This window comes from Athene cunicularia, assembly GCF_003259725.1.
Source record: "Athene cunicularia isolate RWA chromosome 14 unlocalized genomic scaffold, athCun1 chr14_part1, whole genome shotgun sequence".
In the NCBI taxonomy this organism is placed as follows: domain Eukaryota; kingdom Metazoa; phylum Chordata; class Aves; order Strigiformes; family Strigidae; genus Athene; species Athene cunicularia.
In genome coordinates this window covers 13,074,437-13,095,976 of record NW_020799118.1, presented here as the reverse complement: position 1 = coordinate 13,095,976, position 21,540 = coordinate 13,074,437, and the positions used below count along the sequence as shown (strand labels likewise).

Here is a 21,540-nt window from a genome sequence, read left to right as displayed (position 1 = left end):
CAATATCATGTTCAAATCAAGGCAGCGGACTGTGAAAGCACTTCACACAGAGATAGAGCCACTACCCCTTTTGTAAGCTGCTTAGTCAAGGTAATGCTTTCTGAAAAGAAAATAGAGATGACTGTTGTTTGCCTTGGGGTTTCATGGGATTGTGAGTTGCTGAAGAGACGTTGTTCATAGTTTGAATCCTTTTTCTGAGAGCACATCAATGCCACCAGCCAAAGGAAGATGAAGCAGTCAGAGGAGAGCTGACCAACACTGAGAGGGAGAAGGAAGGCAGGCAGTTTGCCTTGTTTTGTGCTGGGAGGAAGCCATGGAAGGAGAAGGAGTTTTCCTTCTAGCTTTACTGCTCTGACCCTAAGTGTTCTCATCCTGGCAGCTACCTGCCAGCCAAAGTACGCTGACACACCGATCAGTGCCAGAACTATGCTGTAAGAGAAAAACACTCATTCCACCTCCTTATGCAGCAAATTGAAGAGAAAGTAGTGCAAATAGGGTGACTCAGGTGCCAGAGCCCCTTTGGAAGCCAAAGAAGTTGTGTGCTAAAGCCGCTTGAACATGAGGAAAGAAAACGTCACTTCAGCAGTAGCGTCTTTGGGTTCAGTTTCTATGCACAATTAATGTTGTGCATTACATTGAGAGATACTTCCAGGACAGTAGGAAGTCATACAGCACAGAGGTTTGGTAGCTGTGCTACAGGTGTAGTTCAAAGGGTACTTTCAGGGTGGGCTTATCTGGGTGCTTGGCCCCCATCTCAAGGCATTGGCATGTTGAAATCAGAGCAGTGAGGAAGGCTAGAAGGGGAAGACATGACTTGCAACAAGAAGGGTCTTCCAGTCTGGGCAAAATGCCATATCCTTTGGCTTCCTCCTGTAAACAAACCCTCAAATGTCTTTTTCCTCACTCAGTCCAGCCTCCGCAGTTCCCCTTGTGCCAACTGGGGCACCAGCAGCAACTGGGGAAGCCGACGCTCAAGCTGGAATAGCCTGGGCAGAGCCCCGAGCCTCAAGAAGAAGAACCAGTCAGGAGAAAGAGAGTCCTTGCTCTCTGGGGAGGGAAAAGGCAGCACAGATGATGACTCTGATGATGCCAAGTCCAGCACGGTCAGCAGACCCTCGTTGCACCGCCGGGCAGAGTCCCTGGACTACCGCAGCTCCCTGGACCTGCCTGAGCTGCTCCAGTTGCCCACCATGCGCCACTCGCTCAGTATCAGCCCCGTGGCCGTTCTGCCTGCCGAGTACCAAGACTGCAACGGCAAGATGGTTCATGTCCCCAGTGAGTTCTTCCTGCGTGTCGACAGCCACAAAGAGGATGCCATGGACTACGAGGATGACATGGATGATGTGAGTTGAGGGGGAGATCAAGCGCTCATGCATTAAGTGGCTTTTCCACTCCAAGAAGGCTGATTAAAAATCAGGCTTTGAAATGTGTTACTGCCTAATGGCTGGTGTAGACAAAACGAATCCAGATCCGAGTGATGGGCATCGACTTCCGAAAAGGGGGTTTTTTTATTAATGGGTTGGGCTATTACCTTGCAGTGATCTCTAACAAGGTAAAACTGCAAGGGGTTGTGCATTTATTTGCCTAGTTTTTGGATGGGTTGACATTGTTCCCCTGGCCCAGGACGCCTCCAAAAATGAGCTGTAGACAGAACAGATAGCTCATGTCTTTGCTCACAAGAGCTCTTTGGCATCTCGAAGGCTTGAAAGCCTAAAAGGAGTGTTCTTTATTTAACTGTTTGGTTGTTTGAGGCCTCTTTGGTTTTGACATAGCTTTGGATCTCAAAATGTTCCCTGGATAGAAAGTCTTGCTTTGTTATGTTCATATCACACTGTAAAGCAGCCTGTTTCTTCCACCCCTTTCCTCCCTGTTTTGTTGGACAAATGTGACAATGCCTGTCACATCTCTGTCCCAAAAGCCGTGACTCCCTGCAAGCGCTATGAAATGCCATGTACTGCCCCCTTTCACAAAAGGACTGTGAAAGTTGAAGAGGCAGGAAAATAAAAGAGGAAAAAAAGGTGTTTCTTCTTTTCTATCCAGAGTTACTGCTACCGGATTCGTAAAGTCCTGGAGCCCTACAAACCACAGTGGTGCAAGAGTCATGAAGACTGGTCCCTCTACTTGTTTTCCCCACAGAATCGGTAAGAAATCCCAGTGAAATGCCAGCCCACCAGGTTTCTGTAGTAAAGGAATACTACATTTCTAGCTAGCCTTCTCTTGAGAAAAATCCCTCTCTGATGCAGAAGCACTGAGAGTTTTAGAAATCCAGTTCCTGATTTTTAGGTAACTTTTTCTGTTAAACATGGGCAGAATTGTTGCATGGTTCACTCCATGCCTGTCTAGGACAAAGGGTGGTTTAACCAGCATTGATAGTAGCTGTTACTACCTCTTGTTTACTGCATTGATAATAATGGCTGAAGCTTGTGGAGAGACTAGCTCACCACCTGGGCAGATGCTGGTGGCACAACTACTAAAGACTTCCAAAGATGTGCCATTTGGTTGGGAGTCTCTTGCTGACCTAAATATCTGAAGGATATTTCTCTCCCCACCATTTATTCAGGTTCCGAGTGATGTGCCAGAAGGTCATTGCTCACAAAATGTTTGACCACGTGGTGCTGGTTTTCATATTTCTTAACTGCATCACTATAGCACTGGAGCGACCAGACATAGACCCACACAGCACAGTGAGTACCTGAGTCATTTTCTTCCTCGATGTGGCACCTTCTTTCTTGATGCAAGACCCTGCAAGATGAAAGAAGTTTGTTTTCTAACATCTTTAAATAACATGTCTCTTGTTGTTGTTCTATGTTTTACAGGAAAGGATATTCCTAAGTGTTTCTAATTACATTTTCACTGCAATCTTTGTGGCTGAAATGATGGTTAAGGTAATTACATCTTTATGCCATGGCCCTTAGTAAGGCCTGGCAAAGACCAGAACATGACCTAGTTATGATCTGGGTGAAGATTTAAATGTCTCTCTTCTCCTGCCTGTAGGTGGTAGCTCTTGGCTTTTTCTCTGGGGAGAACACCTATCTGCAGAGCAGCTGGAATGTCCTGGATGGAGTCCTGGTCTTTGTATCTATCATTGACATTATTGTCTCCATGGCATCAGCAGGTGGAGCAAAGATCCTGGGTGTCCTTCGTGTTTTGAGACTTCTGCGGACCTTGAGACCTCTCCGGTATGTTCAATAGCGTCACTGAGTTTTCTTCGTGTTGATAGATCAAGAAGTTTGAAAAAATGCAAATGATCCATTAAGGTCTTGCTTAATAACACAAAAAGCAAAAACACAGTATGGGTAGAATCATCTTTGGGGAGCTCTTATCTAGTGAAACTGTTTGAAAGCAGTGAAATTAGTTATAAATCATCTTCTCCGCACGGAAGAGTGGATGGAGTTTGGGATGAGAGGTGTTATCATACTCAGGCTGTTAGTGCAGCGAATGCCTCCTTCACACTGCATTTTTATCACCATTTTACAAATCCGTCTGGCTCCTTGTTAAACTGCACAAGCTCAGAGTCATTCCTAAGCAAAGAGGTTGTGTTGACTGGGAGAAAATTTGCAATTGAACAGGTGCTGACAATAATTTGATAAGCTCCAGCATCTATACCTGCTCTCCTGTACCTGCCTATCTAACATGGCTGAAAAACAATTTAGCTCTTAGCTAGGAGGAGGAAGGGGAGACACTTTGAGTATTTGAGAAGAGAAATAAAGAGAATTTGTATTTTGTTTATGATTATGCAATAACAGAGTGTTAATGCTTGGGGGATTTTTATCAGCTCACGACTCCTGTTCTATTTTCATCCTGCTTGGCAAGGAACATGAGCTTTTTTTCATGAAATTTCAGGGGAAATAAGATAGGCACCTCCAGAGACCTGTAGGCTTTCTGATGAGAAGCTGCTTGCTTATGAGAGTAATAGGAAGAGTCAGTCTTGTTTAGGCCCGTGACCACAAGAACAACAGTTATTTGTCTACTCCGTATTATTTCTTGAGTGACAGGCAACTTTGTGAGTGTTTCTGTCTCCTTTCCTTCTCCCAATCTCTGTTCTACTGGTGGCATCAGGGTCCCCTTGCAGTGCTGGCTCACCCCGAGCCACGCTGGGTCACCCTGGACAAGCCTTGGCCTGGCAGTGCCACGGGGCACCTATCTAACACACATAACTAGGAACAGAAATCAAGGCATAGCTAATTCATAAGTAAACATAAGGAGAGAAAAAAAAGAGAATTGGTCTTGGAGAGTAACTGAGCCAGATCCTATTAATAGAGAGGAATTCATCACCTCTCATGACGGCTTCACTTATCACAGCCTCATCTAAGATTACTCCAGAGACCATTCCTAACACTTTTTAGGTACAGTTTAAACTGCCATATTATTTGCTGCCAAACAAGACCCTATTGAAATGCTTTGTCCCTGCAGGATATAACTCTCCTCTTTTCTCTGTGTTTGGCAGGCATGAAAGCATTATTAGCTGTGCAAGCTCAAGCTACCTGCAAGGACTCATACCCTCTCCCCTCTACAGGCCCCTCCTAAAAAAGCTTTGATGTTCTTCAGTCAAAACACCTGCCTTCCCAGAAAAGCTTGCTTGGGCTAGTTACACTTATGTGTGCAAACGCATTTTTCAGGCACCCATGGGAGAGCCATTCTCCAAGCACTCGTATAGGAAAGCCAAACACTTGTTCTCCATAACACCTAAAAGCTGTTTCAGGCTGTGCTTAGAGCATGCCTGGCCTCTCACAGCCAGCAAGCAAGCAAGTTGCTCTTTAATGGGATGACCCTTTGGCCGTGGAGCTGTTGATCACAAGTTCCTGTTAGCTGAGAGTCAGTTCAGGAACTAATTAGGAAACAGATTGAAATTGCTTTGTTTGAAAAGTTGTCATGGGGCCCAGGCCAGCAGGGCGGGTGAGCTCTTATGCCTGTAGAAAGAGGAGAAGACATGCTCTCTAGTACCACTGTGAAGCTGTTTACCTGTGTTGTGTTAGGAAGCAGGCTCCTGCCTGGTGTGTGCCCTTCTGCTTGGAGAGACCTCAGAGGGCGTCAGCTCTCTGGTCTGAGGTACAAATAGCCCTGTAGTGGGAACCTCTGTGATATTCTGCCCATAGAGATTATTCCCACCTCATTGTTACTAGTAAGCAATTGCCCAACCCCCTTCTGACAGTGTTTTTACGCTTTTTTAATTCCATCTAATGTGACTGTGAGTGTTCTGGTTGTCCAAATAAGTCACTAATCATCTCTGAATGCTGCCTGCAGGTAGAGGAGCGTTGTGTTAGCTTTACTGCAGCCCAAGCCAAGGAGGAAAAGCAACCATATAATAACAGGGCATGCATAAAAATTAAAAGCTTGATTGTTTTGCCATTTTTTCCAGAGTCATCAGCAGAGCCCCGGGTCTGAAGCTGGTGGTAGAAACCTTGATCTCCTCCTTGAGGCCTATTGGGAATATTGTTCTCATCTGCTGTGCTTTCTTCATTATCTTTGGAATTTTAGGGGTCCAGGTAGAGTATTTCCCTCACTATGGCCATCTGTAAGTGACTGCTGCAAGAGAGAAGCTGTTTTTCTCACCACCTGGGGTTAACGTGGAAGTAATAAGCTTAAGCGTCTCCAAAGGTCAATTTCAGTTAGATGTTATAGAAAAAGAGCCAGGCCCTAAAAGACGTGCTCTGGGTTGGGGTCGGCATCTGCTCATTAGAAGGTCCTCAGGTTTAGAAGAGCAGACCTCCCTGATGAACAACACAGCACCAACTAAGCCTGCCTGATGGTAGGAGAAGGAAAAGACAAATTCCCAAGATCCCTCCTGGCTTTATGTTCTAGGATGTATTTAATATCTCTTCCTCAGAGGGGAGATGGTCATCCTCTGAACAAGGCAGGGCAGACCTGCAGCATCACCTTCATTCTGTGTCTGAGGCAATACACAACAACGTCTCAGAGCCTGAAGTTTCACTAGAGGTGTTTTCCTGCCATGTGTGTTAAGACAGGCAGGAGCTGCAAGGCCCGACAGACAGACAGGACACACGATACTGAGGATTCCCTGTCCTCTCTCCAACTGACTGAACGCAGTGACTCAAGGAACAGGGGAAAATGGCAACAAGTTCTTGCTCGGCGTAGCAGGCGCGTTTCCTCTGAGACCACCCCACCTTCCCAGGTGCCCTTACAAAATAGGTGTGAGGCTCTGCAAGTGGAACTGGACAATGATGAGGACAAGCTTGGAAGGGACACCAAGGTTAAATCCGTCTATGCCTTGTGTCAAAACCACTTCCATAAAGAAAAAAAAAGATTTCTTGTTGTCATAGGAGACTCTCCTGAGGGGAACAGAGGCCCAGTATGCAGACCAGGCCCACTTCTTAGGGAAGTCTGCCGCTTCCTTGGGCCCGCGTTAAAGATGTGAAGGGAAAGCTTCCTACCCTGGTACAGCCCTCAGATTACTATCCATTATTGATCTTTCAGGTAGGCAGCAATGAAGGTGCACTAGAAGTCCAAGGGAAATCAAGAGATAAGTATCTCTTGGGAGATTGGGATGACTGGTTAAGGGCTCAGGAGCACAGGTGGTATTCTCCTCTATCCTTCCAGTTGCCGGGAATGATGAAGGAAGAAAAAAGAAGAGCCAGCAGATCAATATGTGGCTTCAAGCCTGGTGTTACCATCAAAATTTGGGGGGTTTTGATCATGGGTCATTTTACACAATGGCAGGCATCCTGGTGACAGACGTCTCAAAGGAGGAAAAGGATCTTTCTGCAGGAGCTAGTGGGCTCACTGAAAGAGTTTTAAACTAGATTTGAATGGGGGAAGGGATTAAAAACAGGTTCACTAGAGATAAGCCTGGAGGCAGCATGCCAGTGTTTGAGGGATGGTGTGCTAGCAAGGTCCTTCTGTCTGCCATCTCAGTGGAGGTAGGGGATGGAGAGCCATGTGACAGCAAAGACATGGGTTATTGACTGCTAAAGGACAGACATTGGCCTGTTTAGGACACTGGTTGACAGAGTCCCTTGAGAGGTGGTCCCAAAAGGCAAAGGAGTCCAGGAAGGCTGGACAGGAAAGAAGACCAGCCTGGCTGAACTGAGAGTTTTGACTGGAACTCAGGAAAAAAAGATTGTTTATGACCTTTGGAAGAAGGAACAGGCCACTGGTAGGAGGGAGGTCCCAGTCGACTGGAGGTTAGCAAATGTGACACCCATCTATAAGATAGACCAGAAGGAGGATCTGGGGAACTGCAGGCCTGTCAGCCTGACCTTGGTGCCAGAGAAAGTTATGGAGAAGATCATCTTGAGTGTCATCACGTGGCACGTACAGGACAACCAGGCAATCAGGCCCAGTCAGCAAAGGTTTATGAAAGGTGGGTTCTGCTTGACTAACCTGATCTTCCATGACGAGGTGACCTGCTTAGTGGATGAGGGAGGGAGAGGCTGTGAATGTTGTTTACCTGGACTTTAGTAAAGCCTTTGTCACAGTTACCCACAGCATTCTTCTGGAGAAACTGGCTGCTCGTGGCTTGGATGGGTGTACTCTTCACTGGATAAAAAACTGACTGGATGGCCAAACCCAAATAGTTGTGGTGAATGGAGTTAAGTCCAGTTGGAAGCTGGTCACAAGAGGTGTTCCCCAGGGCTCGGTACTGGAACCATCTCTGTTTAATATCTTTATCAACCATCTGGATGAGGAGATCAAGTGCCCCCTCAGTAAGCTTGCAGACACGACCAAGTTGGGTGGTGTCTGCGCTTGGGTCATAACATCCCCACGCAACGCTACAGGCTTGGGGAAGAGTGGCTGGAAAGCTGCCTGGCAGAAAAGGACCTGGGGTGTTGGTCAACAGCCACCTGAATATGAGCCAGCAGTGTGCCCAGGTGGCCAAGAAGGCAAATAGCATCCTGGCTTGTATCAGAAAGAGTGTGGCCAGCAGGACTAGGGCACACAAGACATTGAGGTGATGGAGCATGTCCAAAGAAGTGCAACGAAGCTGGTGAAGGGTCTGGAGCACAAATCCTGTGAGGAGCAGGTGAGGGAACTGGGGTTGTTCAGTCTGGAGAAGAGGAGTCTCAGAGGAGACCTTACCACTCTCTACAACTACCTGAAAGGAGGCTGTAGTGAGGTGGGTGTCAGTCTCTTCTCCCAGGTAACAAGCAACAAGACAAGAGGTTGCACCAGGGGAGGTTTAGATTGGATATCCGGAAAAATTTCTTCACCAAAAGGGTTGTCAAACATTGCAACAGGCTGCCCAGGGGAGTGGTGGAGTCACCATCCCTGCAGGTATTTAGAAGACATGTAGACATGGTGCTTAGGGACATGGTTTAGTGGTGGACTTGCCAGCGTTAGGTTAATGGTTGGACTCAGTCTTAATGGCCCTTTCCAACCAAAATGATTCTGTGATTCTGTTCTATGTATTTGAACTTGGCAAGCAACTCTGCTGGGGGGAAGAAAGATAAATCAGAGGACAGACTTTTCAAAGCTTCTTCTTTGTTTTTTCTTTTTTTGTTGCTTCTCAAATACAGCTTTTTAAAGGCAAGTTCTACTACTGTGATGGTCCTGATATAAAAAACATCACTACAAAGACTGACTGCACTAACGCACGCTACAAGTGGGTTCGGCGGAAGTACAATTTTGACAATTTGGGACAGGTAAAGTCCTCATTGCAGGGATTTTCTGTATTGCAGGGATTTTCTGTACCAGGTTTTAAACAATGAGCACTTAAAATGCGTTCCTTGAAGAGCATGTGGAACCTCCAGCATAGCAAGTTTAGAAGAACAATGTAGGCATTCATCTGTCAGAAGCAACTCTCATTGGGTAAAAATGGATCAGGTCACCTATTGATCTCTTGCAGCCAGACTTCCTAGGGATATACAATTCCTTGTTTGTAGGACAGCACTGACTTAAAGACACTGCTTTTGCATGTAGTCCCTCATGTATGGACCTCAGCTGTCACTCTTGACTTCTAGCTGTTCTGTTTGCAAATGAAAAAAATAAGGTCCTTTATACTGACCAAGAAGCAAGAGAGCCCATAGTAGGAGCTGGGGTGTATGACTGCTTTTTAAACCCCATGACATTGTGCCAGCCTGACACTGATTTTAATCATGCTTTGGTGATGAGAAAGCCTGATGTATCTGAGCAAAAGTAAGCCTATATGTGAGGGAAAAGGAGTACTACTGACTATAGTTTGCTCACTTTTAAGCCAGATACAGAAATAGGTAAAAGCAAGCCACAATATGTTGCATTTCTCCACCAGCTCCGGGCAAGATGATGTGTTCTGAGCTGTGGATTGGTTTTGCTGAGCACTGTCTGTTGTTAGTTTCTTTTCTGAGGACTAAAGTGCAAGACCAATCTTTCCTGTTTGTTTGCTTGCTTATAGGCCCTCATGTCCTTGTTTGTCCTCTCCTCCAAAGATGGTTGGGTGAATATCATGTATGACGGTTTGGATGCCGTGGGTATTGACCAACAGGTAAATGTACTGCCCAGGCTACATGTGTCACTCTCAGAAGTCTCATGCCTGGGTGACTGGTGGTTTTGAAGTCCCAGGAAGGAGCAGAGCTACAGGACCCCCTTGAGGTCCCAACTGCCCACTGGGCTGCCAAGGTTCTCCCTTCTCCACTGAGTAGCTTTTACGGTGACTGCGCCCCGTGTAGTACACAAACAAGCAGTGATGGAGCTTTTAGCGTGATTAGGTACGTGAGGAGTGCCATTGCACTGCAGCTTCATGGAAGGTGTGATAAATATGAGCAAACTCACAAGATGGGAAGCAACCAGTAATGTTGTGAAAGAGACATGAAGTTTGTGTGCTACGTGGCATTTGCAAAGGAAAGTCAAGAGTCTTAGATGAGTAATACCCTATTGTAGCTACAGTAACACTTCATACTTAAATTTTCTCCTGCTTCTGAAGATCCTGTAACAACTGAGAAACATTAACCATGAGCATAAGTCTCAAAAAATAAGCTGGAGCCTATTTTTGACTAAAATGATCTTGCAGGTGGGATGATGCACTTCCACTGAGATTTATTTTAGGCTGTATGAAATAAGTGCCAAAGTAATTAAATCCTGTAAGCCAAATTGTGGAGGCTAGGGTGGGTTTCACAGCAGAAGTAAAATTCTAGTCAGTGAGAAAATGAATTAGAAGAAACTGTTTTGGGAAAAATCTCCTAACTCCTCCCAACCCTCTCCTCCTTCCCACAAAAGTGTATAGTGTTGTCTTCTTGTGACAGAATGCCCAATATTCTGGCTTACACACATCTTATCTGTGCTACTTCTCTCTTGTTTTTTAATTCCCCACCTCACCAGCCCATCCAGAACCATAACCCTTGGATGCTTCTCTACTTCATCTCCTTCCTGCTCATCGTCAGCTTCTTCGTGCTCAACATGTTTGTGGGGGTGGTGGTGGAGAACTTTCACAAGTGCCGACAGCACCAGGAGGCAGAGGAGGCCCGGCGGCGGGAGGAGAAGCGGCTGAGACGCTTGGAGAAAAAGCGCAGGAGTAAGGAGATATACCTGTCTGGTCGGTAGACTGCGTTACAAACCAAAATCTTTCTGAGCCCTGCCTGCTCCCAAAGCAAGACTTTCATTTTCCTTTGGTTTTGTTTCCATGGGATTCAAGAGGCTGTTTTGCTTCGTTACCTCTTTGGCGGTACCTTAAGTCTTGGGTTGCCAACACCCTGGAATTGTCCTCTACAAGCCTGATGTAAAGCATTACCTGTTTACTTGGCTGGGGAGCAAATCCTCCTCCAAGCATAGTCCTCTGTCACGCTCTGCAAGGCACAGGTGTCCCAAACACCAAGCAGGAGCTCGTGGTGTGACTGAGGGACGCAGTAAACAGCTGCAATGCTTATTGTGTGTGTGAAGGCCAGTCCCAAGGGTAGCCCCTTGGCTTAATGTGCCGCTTGCATCTGATGATGGTGATGGTTTGATTTATTAATTCTTTTCTCAGACAAAATAATTGTGATGCTTTTTAGAGTCCTAGCGCATGGCCCCGCATGCCACAAACATGCTGCATGAGGACATGAACGAACTGACAGCCCTGGGGAGAGGAATGGAGCCCCAAGATGGGGCTGTCCAGAAAATTCTTCTCTGGAAGATGTCCATTACAAGAGATGCTTGCCTCATCAGAGGCTGGGGGAGCCCTTCACTGCTGAGCAATGTGCTGGGACTCGGTTTGTCCTTGCAAAGTCAACATGAAAATACTGGCCATATACTGGCCAATACACACGGGGCTATTAGAGTGCAAGAAAAGGCCTTTAGCTGATATCTGCTTCTGAGTGGATCTAGTAGTGACTATCAAGCCAGAGCAGAAAAACACCTGAGCTTCTGCTTCTTTCCTGATCTCCTTCCCAGGGGTTCTCATGTATTAATTCTCACCTTCACTGCTCCTTGGCAGGCTCTGTCAGGAACAAGCTGCCTATAACATCTGCTGGGTATTCCCAGGGAAACTGCCAGGAAACCAGCCACATCAACTTCCCAGCCAGTTTTAGTGAACAGAGATAGCCTGCATTAGGTGCTGGCAAGCATTTTTTAGAAGTAAATGAGAGAATACAGCTTGACCACTGCAATCAAAGATGAGCTTAGTCAGGAATAAGGTTTGAGTGCTTCTGGCCCTGCTTGCTGCAGCAGTCCTGTGGCTCTTTGCCTAGTACTGTGCTGCCCTGTGTAATCTCCTGTAAGGACCTGATACCTCTTTGTGACAAATAGCTAGTTGTCTCCCAAACGTCAAGCCATAGGTATCCATTTTCAGCTGGGAAAACTGCAGTTAGATCAAATAGTCTTTTGTCTGGCTCTATGGACGTAGCAGTCAGAGGCTTTGGTAGAAGGAACCCCAGCCAGTTTCCTCCATCCCTGCACACTTGAGACAGAAGACAAGCAGCTATATCTCTTGCAGCTCCTCTCCTGCTCTTATGGTCTACTTCATTAGAGCCATGGGAGACCGCAGCACTAAATGTCTGCACCATGGTCTCCACAGGGCCTTAACAACAGACTGACCTGACACCACAGTGAAGGCCAAGCCCATTTCATTTTAGCTAGTTGTGAGTGAAGTAGCTGGATTAAAATGAAATCTAGATCAAACTAGCCAGCCTCAAACTGACGTTGAATCTCTTCAGAGATTTAGAAGAGTTCAAATGCAATTTAATTTCCCTTTTCCCATTTTGGTTTTTGAATTTGAGGTTCCAGCTAGGATTAAAAGTGGAAATCCTGAAGGCAGCATTTCCAGCACAGTAAGAGAAATCGGTTTCAGGGCTTAAGAGTCCTCCTGCTTGTGCAGTATTTCTGCTCCAGTGTGCTGATCCAAGAAGACATTCTGATAAACTTAAAAGTTAACAATAAGCCTATTTACAAAGAACATTAAGCATCCTTAGAGAAAATAGACTGGGGAACAGGTAAGAAGGGATAGTTTAACCACAGCCAGTTGCTGTTCCTGATTAGTAAATAAATCTTATTACAAACCTGTCTGCGGCTTGCTGCCTAGACACCAAAAAGAGCCAGTCCCTGTCAAAGTGATGGACACTGTTATATTGCCCCTCTTTATCCAGTTATCTCGAAGGATAGAGTCAAGGAGATATTTCAGATGGCAGACTTAGGCATTGCACAGTTGTGGGTTGTAACATTTCACTGAGAGTGAGCAGGGAGGAGGACAGCTTTCTGGAAGGCGATCAAGTCCAATATAGCAACTGAGAGGCTAAACGTTTGGCCATGTGCTGGGCTTCCAGGAGGTGACCTCAGAGTGTCTGGCTCTGAGATCTACCTACCTCTGTTCAGCAGGGACAGCTTGGCATCCAAATTTGAGTTGTCAAGGTGAAATCAAATAACTGATACATATTTTGAAAGATTACTATTTACATTTTAATGGATGATTTTTTTTTTAATTTAAATGGGAGGAGTTTTCACCTCCTGGGTAATTTAGAAGATGATGGATTTGGTAAAAAAAATGTGGCAGACTCAGAAAGATGTGAGATGTGGTTGGTGCCATGCATGGCAGAGTCTGTGGGGAAGGGAGGGTCTGTGTGCACATGCAGGCGTGGGATGCTGCACTGTGACAGCGGGCTGGCCAGCTTTCCACTCACCCCAGCGCTATGTGTCTCACCCACACGGAGGAGCGGGTGAGAGGCCAGGCGCCACGGGGCAGGATGGGCACACAAGACCAGCAGTTCTGCGGAGAAGCAAGGAGCCTATGTGGGAAGTCTAGCAGAGAGCCCTGTTTTTCTTTCAGCTGCCATTTCTAGTCTTTGACCTGAAGAAACCAAAAGAGGAGGAAGTATTAGGGCTGTTAACAAGAGTAAAATCCAGCACAGCTAACAGATGTACTTACTATTTGAGCAACGCCCATCCATCTGGACTTGCCTTGTCTGCCTGGCATCTTGTCTTTGTCTCCTGTCTCTAATGTCCTTGTGTGCAGCAACCCCATGTGTGTTTCTGTGTATTGAAGTCTTTGAGCATCTGTAGGTACCTATACACACAGAAACGCACTGTTGAGCTGTAGTAGACTTGGGCTCAGGCTTAGAAATGGGTTAGCCTCAGTTTATGTCTGGACAGTCCCATCCAAGCAGGCCCTGGGTACAAATCCCAGGCTCTGCAGCCTGGTTCCAGGATTTGGACCCTGCATGCAGAGCTGTGAGCCTGGCAGAGGGATTGCTCCGTGGAGGACACAGCCCTGCAGCAGGACACAGCTCCTTATCAGACCTCATGCAGGTGGGGTGAGGAATTATTACATATCTGTCTGGGGGTACTTTTTAGGCCTCTCAGGAGTCCGTCAGGAAGGTCCATCTCAGCCCACATCTCTGCTATCAGACACCACCTCAGACCTTTCCAAAAAGATTCTTGTTCCCCAACTGAGAGCCACTTTGAGGAAGGGACTGGCACAAGGTGGCACCCCACACCCTTGTCATCATGCCTTGACTCTCTCTGCTGCTGTGACAAGCATCCCTCAAGGCACCAGCAATGGAACACTTGGGCCCAAAGTATCAGCGAGGTGCTGCCACCATGACAGCAGCAGCGGCCTTAAGGCCCAGCCTTCATGACTGGGCTGCAATAAACTTAGCTGAGACCAGGGCCAGCCCTGAAAGAAGGCCCTGGGTTTGACCGTTAACTCTGCTCACAAGAGAAAAGAGGGCAGGGGGTTGAATACCCCACAGAAATGCATTTGATGTGGTTTTAAAGACAGAACTGCCCAGCATACTTTTTCATGTGAAGGTAGAACTTCAAGATAAACTAGAATATTTTTCTGACACAGTCACTACCTCCATCCACTATATCTACTATGTAAATAAGTGTAGTGTAATTTAATAATCCTGCAGCTCCTAACCTTTTAATGAGGTTCTCAGAAGACACAGACCGAAACCAGCCTCCCCAGATTAAAGTTTTCAAGTAAAACCACATGGATTGGCTTGATCTCCTCTGTGTTCAGGATATGGGGCCAAATCCAACCCGCCCGTATCTGCCATGAAGCCAGCAGCTGTTGGCCCAGTGAGCAGAGCGTGAGGTCAGGTCAAATGCAGGCAGTGCTCTGAGCTTCAAAGGCTGCGGGCGGGGAGTGGGTGACACTGTGTACTGAAAGCACTGCAGGCAACGCTGGGAAAGCTGGAAATGCCTAACAGCCTAGGGAGCCCAGAGCTGGGGAGCAGCGAGTGCCTTTACAGTAGTGTAACCAAGTCGCTAGTCCTTGGGAAGACCCCAAAAACTGAGAACTTGGAAAAGGAAATGCTTTTTCCTGATTTCCACTCGGTACAAGAGAAGTGTGGCCACAGCCGTGTTCCCCTTGAGGCATTTCCCAACACAGAGCTCAGTGTCTGGGCATTGTAGAAGGAAGAGGCCAGTTTTCTTTTAAGACCCAGCAGAGATGCCTTTCAAAGCACTGACTGTAAACCTTTCTCTCTAGGGGTGAGCGATCGTGGGCAGCACACAGTGGTATTTAAATCAGTCCATCCTCTCAGTGCAACAACCATCTCTCTATTCAGCAGAAACATTTGAGCTGTAACTAAAATTTTGGGCACCACGTATCTGAGTGTTTAGTATTTCCAGCTAGGGAATTATCAAATGATCTTGCTTATTTTTCCAGGCAGCTGCAGGTATAGAGCTACTTTGTGCCAAGCATGCATATAAACCCATTAGGGCTTTCTAATGTTTCATGCAGAGGAGAATAATGGAGGAGCTGTAGCTAGCAATTGTAATGCCAACCTAAATGCTTTTAAGCTAGGAGACAGTGCTTCATTAATTTTCACATCAGCAGAATCACAAGCAAAGAAGTTTAAATACTCTGCAGAGAGGTGAGATTCAAACATTAGCCAACATCTAGAAGTGGGGGCGAGAAAGGACTGTGGTTTTCCTTTTGCATATGTTTGATGGTTTCTCCTTTCCCTCCTGCATTTCCACCAATTCAAACCATCAGCTGCAGCTGAAGGGATATTTGTCTGTGTCTGATACAAGTCTGCTAGTTGGCTGGTTGGAGTCTCATCCCAGAAACCATTTCCCTGGAGAAACCAGGCACAGGTTGCGTTTTGCCTACTGTGATTAATGATGCATTAGATCTCCCCTGTTTGCTGTGCCCACATCCCCATGGTCCGTGGTTCTCCTCACGCAGGTTTTCCTGCAGACACCATGTCTCTGGTTGAGCAGGCTGTAGCAATACGTATGTGCTGTGAACACTTAGACCAAAACTGGGGAGAATAACATAGTATATTCTCACTAAGAGGTAAAAATATGTGTCCGAACTGAAGGGAGGCCAGAGCCACTTGCTGTGCTGTTGACTGAAGTAAAACTTCTGTTCCTAAAGGGAGTGGGAACGAACAGTGACCCAGCGGAGCTGGGGGCCTTGGAGCTCTGAAACACAGCCTCCCCCCTGCTCAGAGGGGGTCAGAGCTGCAGTGAAGCTGTGTGGCTGATTTCTCACTGCTTTCACCCTGCTGCAACCCCTCTGCCTTCATAGGATTGTCCTGACCCAACACCAGCATTGCCAAGAGCAGAAGCTGGCCTGTCCTTCCCCCCTGTCACTACCGTTAGCCTCGCATGAGCAGTATCTCCTCTAATGGACATTGCATGGTTGCTGCACTGAGCATGGCAGTGTCGTTGCATGTGTTTCAAAATGTTGCCAACTTTATGCCAGACTGTCCATGTATGTGTCCCCACAGAAGTTTCTTTTTCATCTGTTAACATGGCTTCAGGGGTGTAGTGCATCCTAAATGAGCGGGGCATTTCCTAGAGCTCCCTCATCCCAAGTCAAGTTAAACCTGTCCCAAGTTTCCTGAGCAACCAGTTGACCAGGCATAGTCAGTGCTGAGCACTGACCGAGTGTACAGACTAGCCAGTGTGTTCACACACTGCCCAGCTCTGCAAGTGTTGTTCTGAAATCCATTAATCAATGATTAGTCATTAATAAATAGTCCCTTAATGGATGCTTGACTATTTGGAGTAATCTCAGACCTCGCTACAAGCTGATTTTTTTTCATTCCCAAAAAGATTTTGTTTTTTTAAAAAGTCTGTCGTAATCCTAAATGCACATGAAAGCAAATTGTACAAACTTAAATGCAATGTTGTTATTATTTTTTAGGCACATCGGAAGATTTTCGGAGCTCAGTAGCAAAGACAGCCTTACCAGTCCAAGATGACTGGTAGGACTAAAGCACATGAAAGCAACAGAAAAATGTGTTGAAAAACAATTGTCCTTGCTTTCATCTTGTTTTTCCACACCCATTAGCAGAAAAAATAAGTCTAGGTGACCCTGGTCAGAAGGAAATGTTTTTCAAATGCTTCCACTCCACTTTTAAGTACCGGAAGAAATAGTAGTTGAAAGAGAGTAACAGATTCAGTTTCCCTTTATCCAATTTATTTTAGGGTTTTGGACTCTAATCTGGCATCAGTTGCACTACAAAAAAAAAAACAAAAAAAAAACCCACCACATTTCAAGAGTCACTCCACTCCATCTGAAAGATATTAGCAAAAGAAGAGGAGTGGAAGATGTATTTCATGAGGCCACAGAGTACTTTTGAACTTATTTCCCTCCTGATTTTTAAGGTGAAGCAACTCTTTTTTTCCCAGCTCCTCATGCATTTAAAGCTGAATTTGCTGAAGCATTTGCAAAAAAACCCTCTGTTAAGAACAATACTGCTCTGACTTAGTATGACCTAACATGTCTCTTCCACTTGCAAAATCTACAGTAATGCTGACTTTGGCCTTAAGTACACTCTTTGAATATTTACATTTCTTAAGTTTGAAAGAAAATTGACTCCATCTGAGTGTCCACAGCCATCTTGTGGTCACAGTCTAATTTAGGAGAGACACATGCAGTAAATACAACTCTGTTGTGGGGCAGTGTCCAAACACTCTATTTGGAACAGCCCTGGGAACTTGGTCATGTGCAGAAATTTCCCCATTTCAAAGAGAAGAAAGGAGGAGTCATGACCAGAGGCAGAAATATAAAATTCATGTGCTCATAGCCTGAATGGCTTTTTAGATGCAACCATGCCCTTGCAATTGTTTATATTTCCAGAGGAGCTTGTGCTGGTAGTCTTTGTAGAGACAAATGCCAAGTGCCATTGCTGTTGATGCTCTCCCATGTGCTACTAACCCTCACGCATGTGTCCTTCTTTGCCACAAGCATCACTATGTTTTCTTTAGACATTTAAAATGCACCAAAAGCCTTCTCTCACAGAAGCTAAGCTCAGGTTATGTTCTTCTCTTAGCGGAACATTCCTGACATCAGCAGGATTAGGAGAGTTATACATCAGAGTTCAGACCAATGAGACTTACCTTAAGCCTTTTGTCTAAACTGGAGTTGAAGCTTTGCTGGGTTTGAAGCTTTTCTCTTGGCTTTGGGTCACATTTCCATCCTTCTTCTCACCCTTTCTGGTTTGTGACAAGAGTCCCATTAAGTGAAAATGTTGTCTGTCCTCTAGCCTGAGAGAAGAGCACTAAGAACAGAGACCACTTGGGAGAAAAACAGGCCTGGTTGTCAAAGCTGTAGAGGTCCCTTCTGCAGGCACAAGACGTTTGGCTGAGCCTGATAACCTCACTGTGGTTCTTGAAGGTTCTAGGTAGAAGCATTTGGCCATTTCACATGGCTTGCTTGAATCAGCTCTCCCACAGGCTGAATCTGGGCATGTGTAAGACACGACCCACAGGCCGTGTTATGATGGCTGCCAACCATGCAGCAGGGCCTGCGTTCACTGCGTTGCCTTTCTTTGTTTTTTCCTGCAGAAGCCCAGCGCAGGCCTTACTACGCTGACTATTCCCCGGCACGGAAGTACATTCATACCCTCTGCACCAGCCACTATCTCGACCTCTTCATCACGTTCATCATTGGGGTCAATGTCATCACTATGTCGATGGAGCACTACAACCAGCCAAAGGTAAAGTCACCCATCAATGTGTTGGCTGTGAAACACAGAAGCATGGTGTAGCAGAGGACCTGAGGACTGTACCCTGTTCCCTTGGGATGCTGTTGACCAGTGAGGTCTGCAGCCAGCCCTGCTTCCCTGGAACCATTCACTGGTGTTTGAAAGCCTCAGCAGCTCCAGACTCAGCATCGCAACCTGTCTAACTCTAGGCCAGCTCTATCATTCATGAGTCGCTTGCCTCGACCAAAAGCTTGATTTTCCTGCTCTTGTGTAAAAAAGACAGAGAATAAGGCTAATGGAGAGTGAAGTGAATTTTTACTAGGAAAAGACCAGTCCAAATATTTCCTCTCCTGATCCCAGACATGACTGACTCTTAAACTGTAAAACAGTCCAGAGTTTTAGAACATTCCACTAACAGATACAAACATGAAGTTAATGCATGCAGAGCAACGTTTCTTTTCCTCAATGAATTTAGAATAAACCAACTTTTAACTACAACCCTTTTTTTTCTTTATGTATCATAAAATCGTTCTTTCCCAAGAACACCCTTGGCATAAATCATACAGTCCATTTGCCACGTATATTAATCTTCCATTGCATTATCATTCACAGAGCTCTAGGCTCAGTGTTTACTTTTCTAGTATTGAATGATCTGCCAGGTAACCTGCAAATGCCTCCTGGAAGCTAAGCCAGAGGGCACCAAGCCACAGGGTAACGCCTGTGTGTTTTACGCCAGCTGACTGTGTGCTGTTCTGCCCCCATAATTCCTTTGCATAACAGCCATTGTTTTGCATGCAAATGTTATTTATACAGATTAGGTCTTATTTATACTTGTTTTATGTTCATGTAGAACACAGTGCTTTAAATCTGAATGCAAAACATCACCAATTATATGAGAATTCAGGCTCAGGCAGTGTGCTTGAGATGGAATAGTAAATTGTCCCACATTCTTTTAAGTTGCCATTTTATTTTAGGCACTGGAACAAAAATAGTTATAGTAGTGCACTGAGGAATGCCAACATCTAAAACATTTTCAGGTCTTGTTCCCAAAAAAATCAGTGCATGATCATCCCACATATCTGGGGTCAACAAAGCAGTCATCACACAAATGTGATGAGGAGCGCTTTCCTGTGGCCTGAGGCTTCCTCTGTGAACAAAGCAGACATTGCTTTGCAGAATCCTCTATTGCATTTTATTTCCAATTGTGTCTGTTTTGATGCTGATTATTGTCATTTTCTAGCTGTAAGAGACCTATACTACATTCAGCTAAATTCCCCTTCCCTCCTCTCCACAAATCCCTACGCAACCAAAGAGCTGTTTCACTCTGCAACTATCTATTTTAAGGTCCCAGCAAGATTCTTTTGCTATTGTTGGCCTCCAGCTCCAATGAAATCCATTATAAACACTCATCATCTTAAAGTATAAACTCTGCAGATTCCTGACTTCCGAGAGCAGCTCTATAGAGAGCGTGAACATTGCACCAAATATGGACATACTTTGCCCAGCTCTAGAGATGGAACATTTTTCAAGAAGGCAAGATTAAATCCATTTCCAACGTTATTTATTTTTCTGAGTGTTTTAAGCAAAGTCGTTGTCCTAAGGTTTGCCACACTGGAATAAAGAGATGATCCATCAAGTGTTTTATTCTACCCAAGGCTAGGCAGTTCAGAAGAAGTAAACTTTACTAGATGGAGAAGGGGTAAAATTTTCTCTTTGACCCAGACTGAACAATTTGTGCACTGAAGTTGGAGGATTGATAGCTCTTCACATTTTTAGCACAACTAGTATTAGTTCTTATGAGGCTTTTGTTTGCATCAGTGTCTAATCCTTTATTTGAGTTTTGCTGTGTGATTTAGTGCAGTTTTGTAACTGAGCTCTGCAGACTATTAGGACTTTACTTCTTGCATCTCTGTGCATATGCCACCCTCGTGCCTGCTAGTCCCTCTGCAGGGACTCTAGGAAAGGATAGCTGGGGCTGGTCTAACTGGTGTCTCTCTTTTCAGTCCCTGGATGAAGCCCTGAAGTACTGCAACTATGTGTTCACCATAGTTTTTGTGTTTGAGGCAGTTTTGAAGTTGGTGGCGTTTGGTTTTCGAAGGTTCTTTAAGGACAGGTAAGAGTATTTTAAACTCCTGTGCATTTGGGATAGAGCTGTGTTGACCTAGTTTTAAAGCCAGATGCTGAGTAAATGCAGTGTTACTATGATTGTACTACATGCTGTGTGCAAGGAAGAGCAAAGGGCTGTCTCTCCATGGGTGCAAACTTTATAGTGCAGGAACTAAAAATTCTAAGAACTGCTAGTATTGCTTTGCAGAAGGAATTCAGGAAATCTTACAGAATTCTAGATACATTCTTTCCTGCAGAATCTGCCTCTACACCAGGTCTGACCGGCTAGGCTTAGAGGTCAGAAACAACCTGTTAGCATCAATCCAGACCTCCGAATAGCAGTTTTGGCAATCTAAGGTCACAGAGTTCCTCAGAGCAAGTCTCCTTTGCAGTCCAAACCAGTCCTTTGATAGACTGCTGGCTTTGTAAAGCCTTTGGCAGACAGAGGTAGTTGTGTTCAGTCCCGTTGCCTTCAGATCCCAGCTGCAGAGACCTACTATCTTATTCTGCCTCACATTTAGCCAGAAGCAAATGTGTAGAAAAGCACGTTGTGGTCTGGCGACTTGCTGGGGAGCAGGGTAAGGTTGGACCTTTTCCACAAGATCAGCTTGTTTGCCTCATTTGTCCTGACTGAGTGGTTGGTTGGAAGCTGCTATGAGCAGTATTACTTGTGAGGGAAATTACATAGGAAAGACACTCAGTTTCTTCACACCTTACTGTCTTTCTAGTGCGGGTGTGGAAGACCCTCTACAAGTGTTAGGCTAAAAATCAATGGAGATACACAAGTGGAGTAATTCAAGAAAGAGGTGACATAATATGGGAGCAGCTGTATTGTGTCACATCAAAGGTCCGTCTGGCCTGGTGTATTGTCCCTGAGAGTGGCTCCAAGTGGATAGCAGGGGGACAGTGGGGGACTGGAAGTAGGCAGGGACACTTCCCTGTCACAGCCTACAGCAGCCTTGGCTCAGAGGCTGCTTGTGCCAGCTGCAGGGAGTTGAATTTGTACCACCTAGAAGACCATGAGACCAGATATGAGAGAGGAGAGGCATTTGGGATTTTTTTGTGCTTGTTATTTACAGATAATTCTCTACTTTCGGGTCCCTGTCCGTGTATGATTTTTTTTTTTTTTTGTCCTTCCTCTCTTTGTCTG

At 45.6% G+C, this 21,540-nt stretch overlaps 1 protein-coding gene across 4 annotated transcripts in view; it reads left to right on the top strand.

The window, feature by feature from the left end:
* CACNA1H (calcium voltage-gated channel subunit alpha1 H) overlaps positions 1–21,540 on the top strand; it is a 127,430-nt gene that overhangs the window by 81,821 nt on the left and 24,069 nt on the right. For 3 of the 4 annotated variants that reach the window (XM_026858813.1, XM_026858811.1, XM_026858814.1), the window contains exons 15-25: positions 909–1,343; positions 2,041–2,141; positions 2,561–2,684; positions 2,817–2,885; positions 2,995–3,179; positions 5,360–5,486; positions 8,475–8,600; positions 9,329–9,418; positions 10,252–10,465; positions 18,145–18,296; positions 20,288–20,397. In XM_026858813.1, coding sequence (XP_026714614.1) covers positions 909–1,343; positions 2,041–2,141; positions 2,561–2,684; positions 2,817–2,885; positions 2,995–3,179; positions 5,360–5,486; positions 8,475–8,600; positions 9,329–9,418; positions 10,252–10,465; positions 18,145–18,296; positions 20,288–20,397 — 1,733 coding nt within the window. The remainder of the gene's footprint in view (positions 1–908; positions 1,344–2,040; positions 2,142–2,560; positions 2,685–2,816; positions 2,886–2,994; positions 3,180–5,359; positions 5,487–8,474; positions 8,601–9,328; positions 9,419–10,251; positions 10,466–18,144; positions 18,297–20,287; positions 20,398–21,540) is intronic. The other variant, XM_026858812.1, reaches the window with a different exon arrangement.